Here is a 12,881-nt window from a genome sequence, read left to right as displayed (position 1 = left end):
TTCCACAAATCCCAAAAGGCCCTATTAAATCTCATACATATGCTTACTTTAAATCTCCTCAAATAAATAAATAAATAAATAAATAAATCTCTCATCCAATCTGTTGGTTCTGCTAGCAAAGTGGCACAGAAAAGTGATGGGCATGGCATAACTGATAAGACACAGAGGTAATATTAATCTGCTGCACAGCAGAACCCCAAGATGATCAAATACACAAAATACTTCAAGACCTTCAGAAAATTAAGGCAAAAGAAACTACACTTATTATAATGAAAAAACAGTCTCATAAAATGGCAGATCTGACCAGGAAAATCTCTAGGTCACCCTTCTATAGCTGTCACTAACTCAAATGCCCTAAGGGGCCAAACAGAACAGGCTCAGGGCTGGCTGAGATAAGGCATGGGTGGGGCGGGGGAGTGGAGGTAAAATGTAGACTGCATTCCCGAGGCTAAAGGCATCCCATTTTTTTCCTCTTAATCCTAAACTGGCCAAACTACTCATCTCTCATGCCGACTTTACCATTTGCTCTGCTTTGTCTACACATTTTCCAAACTTTCTCTCGTAATGCCTGATACTGAATGCAAATTTAAAAAAGAAAAGTAAACCAAATGTATCTATGTCCAGAAAACCTCTGGAGGAATATACTCCAAGGTGTTAACAACAGCTATCTGGAAATGATGTGATTATGAATATTTTTATTTTCCTATTTTTATTATAATATTGGTTTTCTTTTTTTTTTTTTTTTACATTTATTTGACAGAGAGGGCGGGCACATGTGCACAAGTTGGGGGGAGGAGCAGAGGGAGAGATAAGACTCTCCACTGAGCAGGGAACCCAACACAGGGGTCCATCCCAGAAACCTGAGATCATGACCTGAGCTAAAAGCAGACGCTTAACCAATTGGGCCACCCAGGCACCCCTCATATTGGTTTTCTAATGCGAACAAAAAAAAGTAAATTTTAACTTTAAAAAAGTAGCATCAAGAGTCAAGGCATGGGGCACCTGGGTGGCTCAGTCGGTTAAGCATCCAACTCTTGGTTTCTGCTTAGATCGTGATATCAAGTCTTGAGATCTAGCCCCAACTTGGGCTCTGCGCTCAGCTCAGCAAGGAATCTGCTGAAGTTTCTCTTTCCCTTTCCCTCTGCCCCTCCACACACTTATTTACCCACATGCATACACTCTTTCTAAAATAAATAAATCTTAAAAAAAATCGCATTAATCAAGAAAAAATGTACTTATCATTGTACTCTAGCCAAATGCCATTTAAATAAGAAGTTACCAGCAAAGAAATGCCATATTTGATTAAATGAAGCAACTGAACTGAAATTTCAAAGCTCAGGCAAATGAAGCTATCTCCTACTCTTCCCCCAGATTCTCTAAGGCCTTACCATAAAGATCAGGTCCATGAGGAGTAAAGACATTGTATAAGACAATGTTCAGTGGTGCAACCACCAGCTTCCCATAGTAGTAGCTGTCAATGACCACCACAGGCACCTAAGGCAGAGCAGAAAACATATACCAATTGCAGGGTTTTGTTTTGGAAACATTCTCCCAATGTTAACAGGATAAACTTCAAAATGAAAAGCAGAATGAAACAATTTCTCAGGTTCTCTTTCCTACATCAGAACATGCTTTTCATTACAACTTTGAAAAAATATATATATATCTATATATAAAACTCACCAGAAAGAGTATTAGGGCCACCAGAGACCAATGAAAGAAACTCTTCCACCTGTGTTTCATGACCAGCAAATCAAAGGCAATGGGTAAACTATTTAAGAGAAAAAAAAAAAAACAGGGAATTAAATAAAATATTTAAAATATGGACTCAAACAAGTCAGATTCACAGATACCTCATGCTGAATGGGGGGGGGGGGGGGTGTCTCCAGCAGTTATAGTGAGGAAAGAAAACTGGAATAGGAGAACATGTCTTCTCAACAATATAGTTTTCTCTTCAGAGAGCCCATGAGAGTACTCTGCACCCCACAATGCAAAAGGAATATTAATACTGAGCTCCTGGAAAGAGCTCCATGTTATACATATTTATGTGTAATAGACATTCAAAATATTAAGTTGAATGTGCTCTGTGCTCCTACACTAACCCAGCCAAATGAGTATTCGTCTCTTCCATGATTTATAAAGATTTTAATAATGTTACAAACTTTAATATGTCAGTTCTGATATATCCAACACCATTTGCCCTTTTCACTTTCACTTAAATCCTTCAAGCAAGTGGCATATGTATGTTGCCTTCATTTTTTTTTTTTTGCCTTCATTTTTTTTTTTAAGATTTTATTTATTTATTCATGAGAAGCATAGAGAGACAGAGACATAGGCAGAGACGTAGGTAGAGGGAGAAGCAGGCTCCCCAAGGAGAGCCCAACACAGGACTCGATCCCAGGATCCCGGGATCACAAGCCGAGCCAAAGGCAAACACTCAACAACTGAGCCACCCAGGAGCCATCTTCACTACTTCTTCCTGAAGTCTTTGCTTCAAGCTTGTGAGACAGATGTAAGGTCAACAGGAACCTCCTCTCAGCCAGACCCAGTAAACACTTCAAAGCTTCACCTCCCTTGGTCGCACAAAGCATCTGTCCCTTCCTCTTTAGGCTTCCTGGCTCCTGTTTTGTTCTGGCCCCTTTCCAAAAGCTCCTTTCTAAACATCTTTTTTTGTGTCCTACTATGGTCCTAAGTCCCAGAAGCAAACTTTTGCTCTTCTTTCTCTACACGCATTTCCTCAATAGGTACTTCCACTCTTGCATGAACAAACACCTTCATATCCATGATCTCTAAATCTAGAACACTAGTCAGAATCTGTACCCATGTTCCAGTCACAAGGAATTACCTCCCCACTCCAATCTGTTCCTACAGAACTTACCCAAATGTCAACTATAGGCTCTGCTCCCAACATCTCTTCAGAACCAATTTCTCCTGTCTCTGAATTCACATGGCATTACCATCTCTATTGTTTATTTAGCAATGCCATGTGCCATCAATCTCTTCTGTGACATGAACTTCCCCATTCTGTTATCTAAATTTTGAATTAACATTTGTGTTTTTCTTTTTTTCTGCCCAACTAGTTATATTTCCATGGCATCTCTACTTCTCCTTTGGTAAGTCACCACACTTTAGTTACTTGTTCAATGTCTGTCTTTTCTACTAAGAGGTAAGCTCCAAAAGAGCAGGTACCATAACTATCTTCTTTAGCATCAGCAGTGCCTAGCACAAAGTATTCAATGAATGATGGTAAACTGCGAACTGATAGTGATCCTGAAATCCCTTATCTGGGGTAAAGGCAGACCCTTCAAAACACGCCACTCAGAGGCATTTGAAGAACTCAACAAAGTTCAATGTCAATGGTGCTAGAATAAAAGGAATGAAGGGACTGACAAAGGTTAGAGAGGCAAAAAGGAGGGAACATCAGGACTTTGTGAATCATGTTAGAATCTGGACACCATAATGCAGGGAGTGGCAAGCTTTTTATTTAAAGGACCTAACTATGTATTTTAGGTTTTACAAGCCACATATGGTCTCTATTGCATATTCTGCATCTGTGGTAGTTTGTATAGGTGTGTGTTAACAATTCTTTAAAATGTAACAACTTCTCAGTTCTTGGGCTGTACAAAATAAGCTAGACTGGGCCCCAGGCCCCAGGTTGCCAAACTCTGTGACACAAAGGAATGGGGAAGCTATTATAGCTTAAAACATGGAGCGATACAATCATATTTGCATTTTAGGAAGATAACTCTAGTTTGATTGCAGAAAGCAGATTTACAGAGATCAAGCCTAGAGATGGGAAGATCATTTAGGAGGCTGTGTGGTAATCCAGGAGCAGAGGTAAAGAACAGTCAGATTCAAGATATTCAGGAGGGGGATCCCTGGGTGGCGCAGCGGTTTAGTGCCTGCCTTTGGCGCAGGGCACGATCCTGGAGACCCAGGATCAAATCCCACGTCGGGCTCCCTACATGGATCCTGCTTCTCTCTCTGCCTGTGTCTCTGCCTCTCTCTCTCTCTCTCTCTGTGACTATCATGAATAAATAAATAAAATCTTTAAAAAAAAAAACAAGCAAGATATTCAGGAGGTACAATAAATAGGACATAGGAAAGAGAAAAGAGTCACAGATAATTTTCAGGCTCCTGGTTCAGCACTGAGTAGATGGTGGTACATTTATTGGGATAGAAACACAGGTAAAAGAACAGATACAGAGAGATGATAAAGAGCTCAGTTTTGTGAATGGGCAACCATTCAAACCATGAATATATGGGAACGACTAGACCGGATTTAAGATATGGGAATCATCAAGATGGTTGAGATATAGGAGAAAAGATAGGAGAGGGCCTCACACAAAATCTTGAATATTTTGAAGATGATATGCCAAGCAGAAGAAAAGATTGGAGGTGGAGAAACCAGGCTTTAAAAGACAATTAAGAAAATTTGGAATACCTATTCCTCTTAGTAGCTCCTCTTCTAAAAATTTATCCCATAAGTTTCCATAAATGTATAGATCTATGTACAAAAATGTTCACTGAAGCATTACACATCATAGCAAAAAACGAATCCTACATGTCTACCAATAAGGCAATGGCTAAATTATGGTCAGGTAATGGAATACTACACAATGCACAGAAAAAATTATCTAAGTCTACATACAATAGAAAATATATATAGTTATAGGATAATTCTATTTAAGAATTTATGTTATGTATGTACATATTTGTGTGTGTGTGCATTTACACACATGAGGACAATTTCTGGAAAGATATATACAAAAGTAGGGGCACCTGGGTGACTCAGTTAAGGATCTCCCTTTGGTTCAGGTCATGATCTCAGGGTCCTGGGATAGAGCCCCATGTCAAGCTCCCTGCTCAGCAAGGAGGCTGCTTCTCCCTATCCCTCTCATCCCTTCCACTCGTGCTTTATCTCTCAAATAAAAAATAAAATCTTGGGCAGCCTGGGTGGCTCAGCGGTTTAGTGCCGCCTTCAGCCCAGGGCATGATCCTGGAGACCCGCGATCAAGTCCCGCATTGGGCTCTCTGCATGGAGCCTACTTCTCCCTCTGCCTATGTCTCTGCCTCTCTCTCTCTCTCTCTCTCTGTCTCTCATAAATAAATAAATAAAATTTAAAAAAAAATAAAATCTTAAAAAAATATATGTATATAGAAAAGTATTAGTGACTATCTTTGAAGATTAAGCTAGGGGAAAAGAGGATTAAGAGTTCTTTTCACCTCATACAAACTTCTTATAATAAAAATATACTACTACAGGGACACCTGGGTGGCTCAGTGGTTGAGCAGCTGCCTTTGGCCCAGGGTGTGATCCTAGGGTCCTGGGATCGAGTCCCACGTCAGGTTCCCCATGGGGAGCCTGCTTCTCCCTCTGCGTGTGTCTCTGCCTCTCTCTGTGTCTCTCATGAATAAATAAAATCTTTAAAATATATATACACACATATATATTTATACTACAGTTGACTTTTGAACAACATTGGTTTAAACTGTGTGGGTACACACCCATGAAGTTCTTTATAAATACAGTTCAGTACTGTAAATATAGTTTTTCTTTATTTTCATAGTAACATTTTCTTCTCTTGCTTACTTTATTATAACAATGTATAATACATACAACATACAAAACACATATTAATTAACTAAGTTATCAGTATGGCTTCTGTCAATAATAGGCTATTATTCTGGGCAGTCCAAAGTGACATGCAGGTTTTCAACAGTGCAGAGGCCAGCGCCTCTAACCTCCTTGTTGTTCAAAGGTCACCGATACTATAATAACCTTCATATCAAAGTATAGAATTTTTCTAAGTTACTAGCAGTGCAGTTAAGAAGGGAAGGCAGCACAGACTAAAGCAGAGTGGTGGGACTAAGAACCACAAGAGGAATGAGAAAGACTATGGGCCCTGGGAAAAAAGCTGCTGAGATATGAACATAAGACTGCAGGGAAGCTCCAGTTTCAGGGCTGGTGAGTGGGGAAATACACAGCACAGAGTGGTATGTGTGGAAAACATCAGTGGCAGGATCAGGGAGGCCTGGGTTGAAAAGCAAACATAATCCTAAAGGTAAATTACTCTCTTGCATTCTGTTTTCTCATTTATAAAGTACTAATGATTGAGCGCCTGGTTGGCTCAGTCAGTTAAGTGCCGACTCTTGATTTCAGCACAGGTGGTGATCTCAGGGTCATGGGATGGAGTCCCAAGTCTGGCTCTGTGCTCAGCATGGAGTCTGCTTCTTCCTCTCTCTTTGCTCCTCCCACCTACTTGTCCACACGAGCTCTCTCTCACTCGCTCTCAAATAAAATATTTTTAAAAATTAAAAAAAATAAAGCACTAATGATTGTAGTTCTGCAAAGTTGTTGTAAGGTTTAGAAATAAAGTTTATAAGGGGTTTAGCAGCAGCTAACATACAGCAGAGGCCTAATCATTACTATTCTTATTAGAATTAATCACAATAACATGCAGCAGGAGAAATATTCTTCCATTTCCCATAATCTCTTTAAGTCCAATTCATTCCTGTAACTTTAGGTTGTAACCAGAGAACATGGAGATAACGTGGAGGTTTACCATGTGTCCAGTGACACCAGAAGGTGAACCACGTTAGTCCCTTACCCAAGTGCAGCACTGAATGGCCAGCCTAAGAAAGCCCCAGCGGCGACTCCCAGCACAGCAACAGAAGTCTTGTCCATATACCAGCCAGTCATGGCTACCAACGTAGTGTACATGCAGAAACTGCTAGGAAGGAATGCTGCAAGAGTGAAGAAACGGGGAACAGAAAGGAGGGGAGGGACAGGAGTTTGAGGTTTATTAGGTATTATTAAAAATTTACTCACATTGCAGGAAGTCAATAACCAGGAACATATCTTAAGGAACAATATATTAGAAATATGCAATAAAATTATAATGCTTTAAAAAAAAATGAAGGTCAATTATTTTTCTTATTTTCTCATTCTTGGTTTTTTTGGGTTTTGTTGCTGTGTTTTGTTTTTTGTTTTTAGTTTTTAGGTACCAACACATGCCTAGTTATACAATGCCAAGCATGCCATTCCTCTGCTAGCCTGTATCCCAAATCCAAAACGTAGAGAATTCCAGGTTGTATTTCCAGGCAGGGAATATGCTTCAAAAAACTTGGGAGTCTTTGCCGACTATTTCTGAAGTAGTTTACCATCTGACAGTCTACTGAGATTGTCCTGGCACTAACCTTTACCCCTAGGAATTCTGGGAAGCTTCTCAAGAGCCAAATATTGGCTGGCATCCTGCCTCACATCCTGCATCAATGGAAGTAAATAGTTCAGCCTATAGATGTGCCCTAGTTACTTCCATCTAGCATTACTTTGTTGTAGTAAACAGCAATGGACTGAATACTTTCAGGGTCTCTGCAACACTAACATTTGATCAGTGTTTCCAGCCCTTCCACAAAAATGCAGACCTGTCTCTCCAGGCTGTACAGATATGCTTCACCTAGCACTAGGGAAGAAACACTAGACAAGGACCACAAGGAGGCCATAGGATCTCTCAAACTCAGTGAAGGGGTTAAGAGGCTGTGTATCAAAGGATGCCCTGAATGTCTCCGCACCTTCACATTCTCAACTGAGATGACAAAACTAAAGGATCTCTTATCTCCCTCTCATCAGAATCAATGTTAGGAATAGCAAAGTAACCAAAATACCATGAGGTACAACCTTTACAGATAAATGTTAAATAATATTGATGCTCTCTGAAGTTGTCAGTGACAGCTGCCAACGTAGAAGACAAAGGGAGCAAGGTAATCGGGGGTCCCTGCCAGCCTGGAGCGGAGGAGAGCACAGTCTCATGGAGGGCAGGGACTCTCAAAGTTACTCAGGTCTCTGCACAACAACATACATTTTCATATAGTCGACAAAGTCAAATACATACTTTTGTGCTGGATGCTATTTTTGTGTATATTTAGTGTATATAGTAATAGCTTTTTCCACAGAATCGGAAACAGCCTATCCTTTGACAGCAGGCCACCATGGCTCAGAGAACAGAAATGTTCAATGATAGCACAGCTAGCAAGCCACCACTCTAAGGTTATACTCTAATTCTCTTTAAGTGTACTGTCAAAAAAAAAAAAAAAAGGCCCAACAGAGGATGCATAGCTTTATAAAATACATTGCAAATAATGGACAGAAAGGAGAACTATAAAGAACAGGGTTTTTAGACACAAACGAGAACAACAAAGTTGTTTTTCTTTCCCTAACAGCAAGGAAAGGCAGAGGGTGCTGGTGTTTTTCAGCCTCGTGATGATAAAAATACAATACTGTAATAGAAAGCGACATGATGAAAATAACAGCTCTACCACTTAGGAGTTCTCTGAATCCCAGTAAGTCATTAGACTTTGACTTTCTTAAATTTCTGTGTTATCATCTGTAAAAATGAGAAAATATTTTTTACCCCTAACACAAAATTGCTGCAAGTGTTGATGAAGATCAGGTAGGGAATAGTGCTCTGCAAATTACTGATATGCTACCCAAACAGAACCCAGACCTAGACAAGTTCTTGCTTTCAATGCAACTGGGAAAGATCAGTGCACCTGCCATGACCCCCCACCTGTCCTTTTACTTACCTGATGATGAGCAAAACATGCCAGTGCTAAGAACCAAGAAGGCTAGCATCATTCGACTCACATGCAGCCCAAACTTCTTACACACGGCCCTAAGAGAAAGGCAGACTATCAGCATAGCAAATCTTAAGGACAGATATTTCAAATCAAAGTAAAAAACATGCCTGCATCGAAAGACAACACTGATGATCTAAAATCAAACACAGAACTGCCTGGACAGGTTTGTGTGCAACATTCTTACTCTTTAAGCAGAAGAGAAGCTCTCTACCTAAGAGGAAATGTATCCTTTCTGTACTAAGATTATGTATCCTATCAACAGGAAAACAGCATGATATACTGGACAAATAACAGGCCTTAGACTGAGATGGGCACAGGTTCAAATCTGGGCTCTGCCACTTAGCAGCAGCTACCCTGCTCTAGTGACAAAAATCACTCTGTCAGATTCTTCATCTGTCAAGTGAGGATAATGAGAATGCCTACTTTGTCAGAATTCTGTGAGGACAATGCATGGAAAAGTGCTCAGAAGAGTGCCTAGAACAGAGTTGCTCAATAAATGGTAGTTATCAAACAAAAAGATGAGAAGACACACAAAGTGTTAATACACAGTTGTCAAAGTGCACGTCTCTCAAACCCAAGTAATTACACACTTCCTTTATTTCCTTGGAGGTTTTTAACCCCATAAACATTCTTAGGCATGATTACTGCTTCATTTAGTCCACATTTGTATAGACCTACCCCCGTGTTACCTGTCTTACTGGCTCAAGTTCCTTAGTGCATCTCAGAGCTGGTTTCTGAGATAATTTTGCTTCTTCCTAAGTCCTTTCTAAAAGCTCCTTTACTGAGAATCTGTTAATGGCAAATTCACCCTTTTTTGTCTGAAAAGCCTTACTAAACTCTTGGTCTTAAAAGGCAGTTTAGCTGAGTACACAATTTTAGGATGATAATCGTTTTCTCTGAGCACTTTGAAGATTTTTATCTTCTGGCTCTTGAGAAAGCTTCTGTCAATATAACTGACATTCCTTTGTAGCGTTCCATAAGTTCTGTCAACTTTTAAGATCTCTTTCTTTGCACTTGGTATTCTACATGGTTTCACTAATTCCTTCTTATTTATCCAGCTCAGGATATGTCAGGCTCCCTGATTCTATGAATTAGCATCTTTTATTTTTTCCAATCAATTATGGAAATTCTTAGCTATTAGCCTCCCTAAATACTACCCCTCCCCATTCTATCACCTCCTAAAATCTGACTGGGTCTGTCAATTTCACAATACATGTCTAACATCTTTTTATTTCCCTTACATTTCCCCGTTGTCACTATGTACTTCAAGCTTACTGATTTCTTCAGATCAATCTTCTACTTTCCTTGTTCGTGTCTAGCTGTTCAAATTAGCCCCTGAATTTTAAATATTATGCTACTTTCATTACTAAAAGTTCTATTTGGTTCTTTTTCTGCTGGGTTATCTTTGTAGTCTTGTTCCTTTTTCCTTTTATCTTTAGTGTACCGTGGTAAGAACATATAATAGGAGACCTACTTGCCTAACAGATTTTTAAGTGTACAATACAGCACTATTAACTATCCACACAACTTTATGCAGTAGCTCTCTAGAACTTACTTTATCTAACACACTGAAATTTTATATCCATTGATTAGCAACTTCCCATTTCCCCTTTCACCCAGCCCCTCGCAACCAAGAACCCATAGTTTGCTTTCATGAGTCTATTTTAGAATCCTACAAGTAGAATCATGTAGTGTTTGTCCACCTGTAACCAGTTAGCTCACTTAGCACAACATTCCAAGGTTCATGTAGATTGTCACACATTGCAGGATTTCCTTCTTTTTCAAGACTTGAATATTCCGTATATACATGCACATACACACACACGTTTCCCCCCATTTATTGGTCAATGGACACTTAAGTTGTTTCTGGGCTACTGTGAATACTACTACAAAGAATATCTAATGCAGATACCTATTCAAGACCCTGTTTCAATTCTTTTAGATAAATACCTAGAAGTTGGATTACTGGATCATATAGTTCTATTTTTAGTTTTTTGAGGAACCTCCATACAGTCTTGCACAGCATCTATACCATTTTGCATTCCCACCAACAGGACACAAAGGTTCCAATTCTACATCCTTGCCAACGCTTATTTTTGGGGTTTTTTTGTGTGTGTTTTTCTGACAATAGGCACTCTAACAAGTACAAAGTTATAGTTCATTGTGGTTTTGATTTGCATTCCCCTTATGATTAGAGACATTGTATATCTTTTCATATACCTGCTGCCTAAGTGTAAATCTTTAAAAAATTGGGCAGCCCCAGTGGCTCAGCGGTTTAGCGCCACCTTCAGCTTAGGGTGTGATCCTGGGGACCCAGGATCGAGTCCCACGTCAGGCTCCCTGCTTGGAGCCTGCTTTTCCCTCTGCCTGTCTCTGCCTCTGTGTGTGTGTGTGTGTGTGTGTGTGTGTGTGTGTGTGTGTGTCTGTCATGAATGAATAAATAAAAATCTTTTTAAAAAACTGTCTATTGAAGTTCTTAGTCCATTTTTATTCAGATTAATAGAAACTCCTACATCTCAATAGCAAAAAAAAAAAAACTATATATTTTGGAATTGAACCTCTTCTCAGATTATGGTTTGCACATATTTCTACCCATCCTCTAACTAACTTCCTTTTCACCCTGTGGATTATTTAGGTTCTTGTTTCTTATTCATGTTTTCAATTCCTTCTTTTATTTCTTTAGAAATATCAAATATATTCGTTTTATGTTCTAATTTTAGTAATTCCTAATAAGTGAAGTTTTGCAGGTCAGCTTTCTGTTGTTACTTCTGCTGGGTCTCACGTACAATATCTTCTGTGCTTTGTGATTTATTTTTATTATAATTTCTTGTTCACTAGAACTTTATTTGTAGTAATTGACACTTGAGTTAAAGATCCATTTCTCTGGAGAAACTTTGTTTTTGCAAGATGCCTAGGGATACTACCAACTCAGAACAACTTAAAATAAATTCTCAACTTGGGATTTGAGGGATCATGTAGGTGATGTGAATTCAGTCCTGAACCCATATGAAAACCAATGTATGGTTACAATCCTCAAACACAGCACTGGCTGGCTTTCTTTCCCTCAGAGTCAAGGCCAAAGAATTTCTTTATGACATTTTTAGCTATTTTCCAGTGGGGAAATTTTAAATAATGATTATTAAGTCTAAATACCTCTTAAAGCATTATTAAAATGATGGGTTGCATGTAAAAAAAGTGGGTATTTTTATTAATGTAACACTTACGCGTTTAACACTTCCACTAATCTTCAATCAACCAATAGGTACTTGGTGAAAGACCATGTACTGGGTCCAAGTATGAGCATGAGTCCCACAATGGGAATAATTTTCTATCATCTAAGCTCAAGGAAGAGGTAAATCATGATTCTGTATTTTGTGACCAAAAATAAGGCTCTACTGGGGCAGCCCCAGGTGGCTCAGCAGTTTAGCACTGCCTTATGGCCCAGGGCATAATCCTGGAGTCCCGGGATCGAGTCCCATGTTGGGCTCCCTGCATGGAGCCTGCTTCTCCCTCTGCCTGTGGCTCTGCCTCTCTCTCTCTTTCTCTCTTTCTCTCTCTCTCTCTCTCTCTCCCCCTAATGAATATATAAATAAAATCTTAAAAAAAATAAGGCTCTACTAAATCTGACCAAATAAAACACCAGTTATACATATATTAACATAATCTAACTTTATATGAAGATATGGAATTTATGAGCCTCAGGAAGGAAAGTGATAATTAGAAGTATTCCCCTCCAACGGTTTGTTTCAAAACAAGAAGTCCCACTTCTTTCTTCAAAAAATTAAAAATAGAATTACCATATGATCCAGCAATCCCACTGCAGGGTATATATCCAAAGGACATGAAATCAGTATGTCAAAGGGATATCTGTACCCCCTATGCTTACTGTGGTACTACTCACAACAGCCAAGACACAGAAACAACCTAAATGTCCATCTATGAATGAACAGATAAAGAAAATGTGGCATACATACACAATGGAATATTATTCAGTCATAAATTTAAAAAGGACATCCTGCCACTTGCAACACGTGAATGCACGTTGAGGGCATGCTGAGTGAAATGTCAGACAGTGAAAGACAAATACTGTATGAACTCACATGTGGAATCTAAAAAAAGCCAACCTCGTGGAAACAGAACAGAATGGTGGCTACAAGGGGCTGGGGAAGCAGGGGTACAGGGAATAGGGAAGATTAGGAGACAGTGGCCAAAGGATACAAACTTCCAGTTATAAGAAGAGT

General features: G+C 39.3%; 1 protein-coding gene across 3 annotated transcripts in view; it reads right to left on the bottom strand.

The window, feature by feature from the left end:
* Positions 1–12,881, bottom strand: part of ALG9 (ALG9 alpha-1,2-mannosyltransferase) — a 99,305-nt gene that overhangs the window by 76,073 nt on the left and 10,351 nt on the right. For all 3 annotated transcript variants that reach the window (XM_041771081.1, XM_041771082.1, XM_041771083.1), the window contains exons 5-8: positions 8,587–8,675; positions 6,612–6,747; positions 1,684–1,771; positions 1,389–1,494 (exon numbers count right to left, since the gene is read on the bottom strand). In XM_041771081.1, coding sequence (XP_041627015.1) covers positions 1,389–1,494; positions 1,684–1,771; positions 6,612–6,747; positions 8,587–8,638 — 382 coding nt within the window. In that variant the 5' untranslated portion in view covers positions 8,639–8,675. The remainder of the gene's footprint in view (positions 1–1,388; positions 1,495–1,683; positions 1,772–6,611; positions 6,748–8,586; positions 8,676–12,881) is intronic.

The sequence above is a fragment of the Vulpes lagopus genome, chromosome 10, assembly GCF_018345385.1.
Source record: "Vulpes lagopus strain Blue_001 chromosome 10, ASM1834538v1, whole genome shotgun sequence".
Lineage (NCBI taxonomy): Eukaryota > Metazoa > Chordata > Mammalia > Carnivora > Canidae > Vulpes > Vulpes lagopus.
This window is presented reverse-complemented; position numbering and strand designations above follow the sequence as displayed.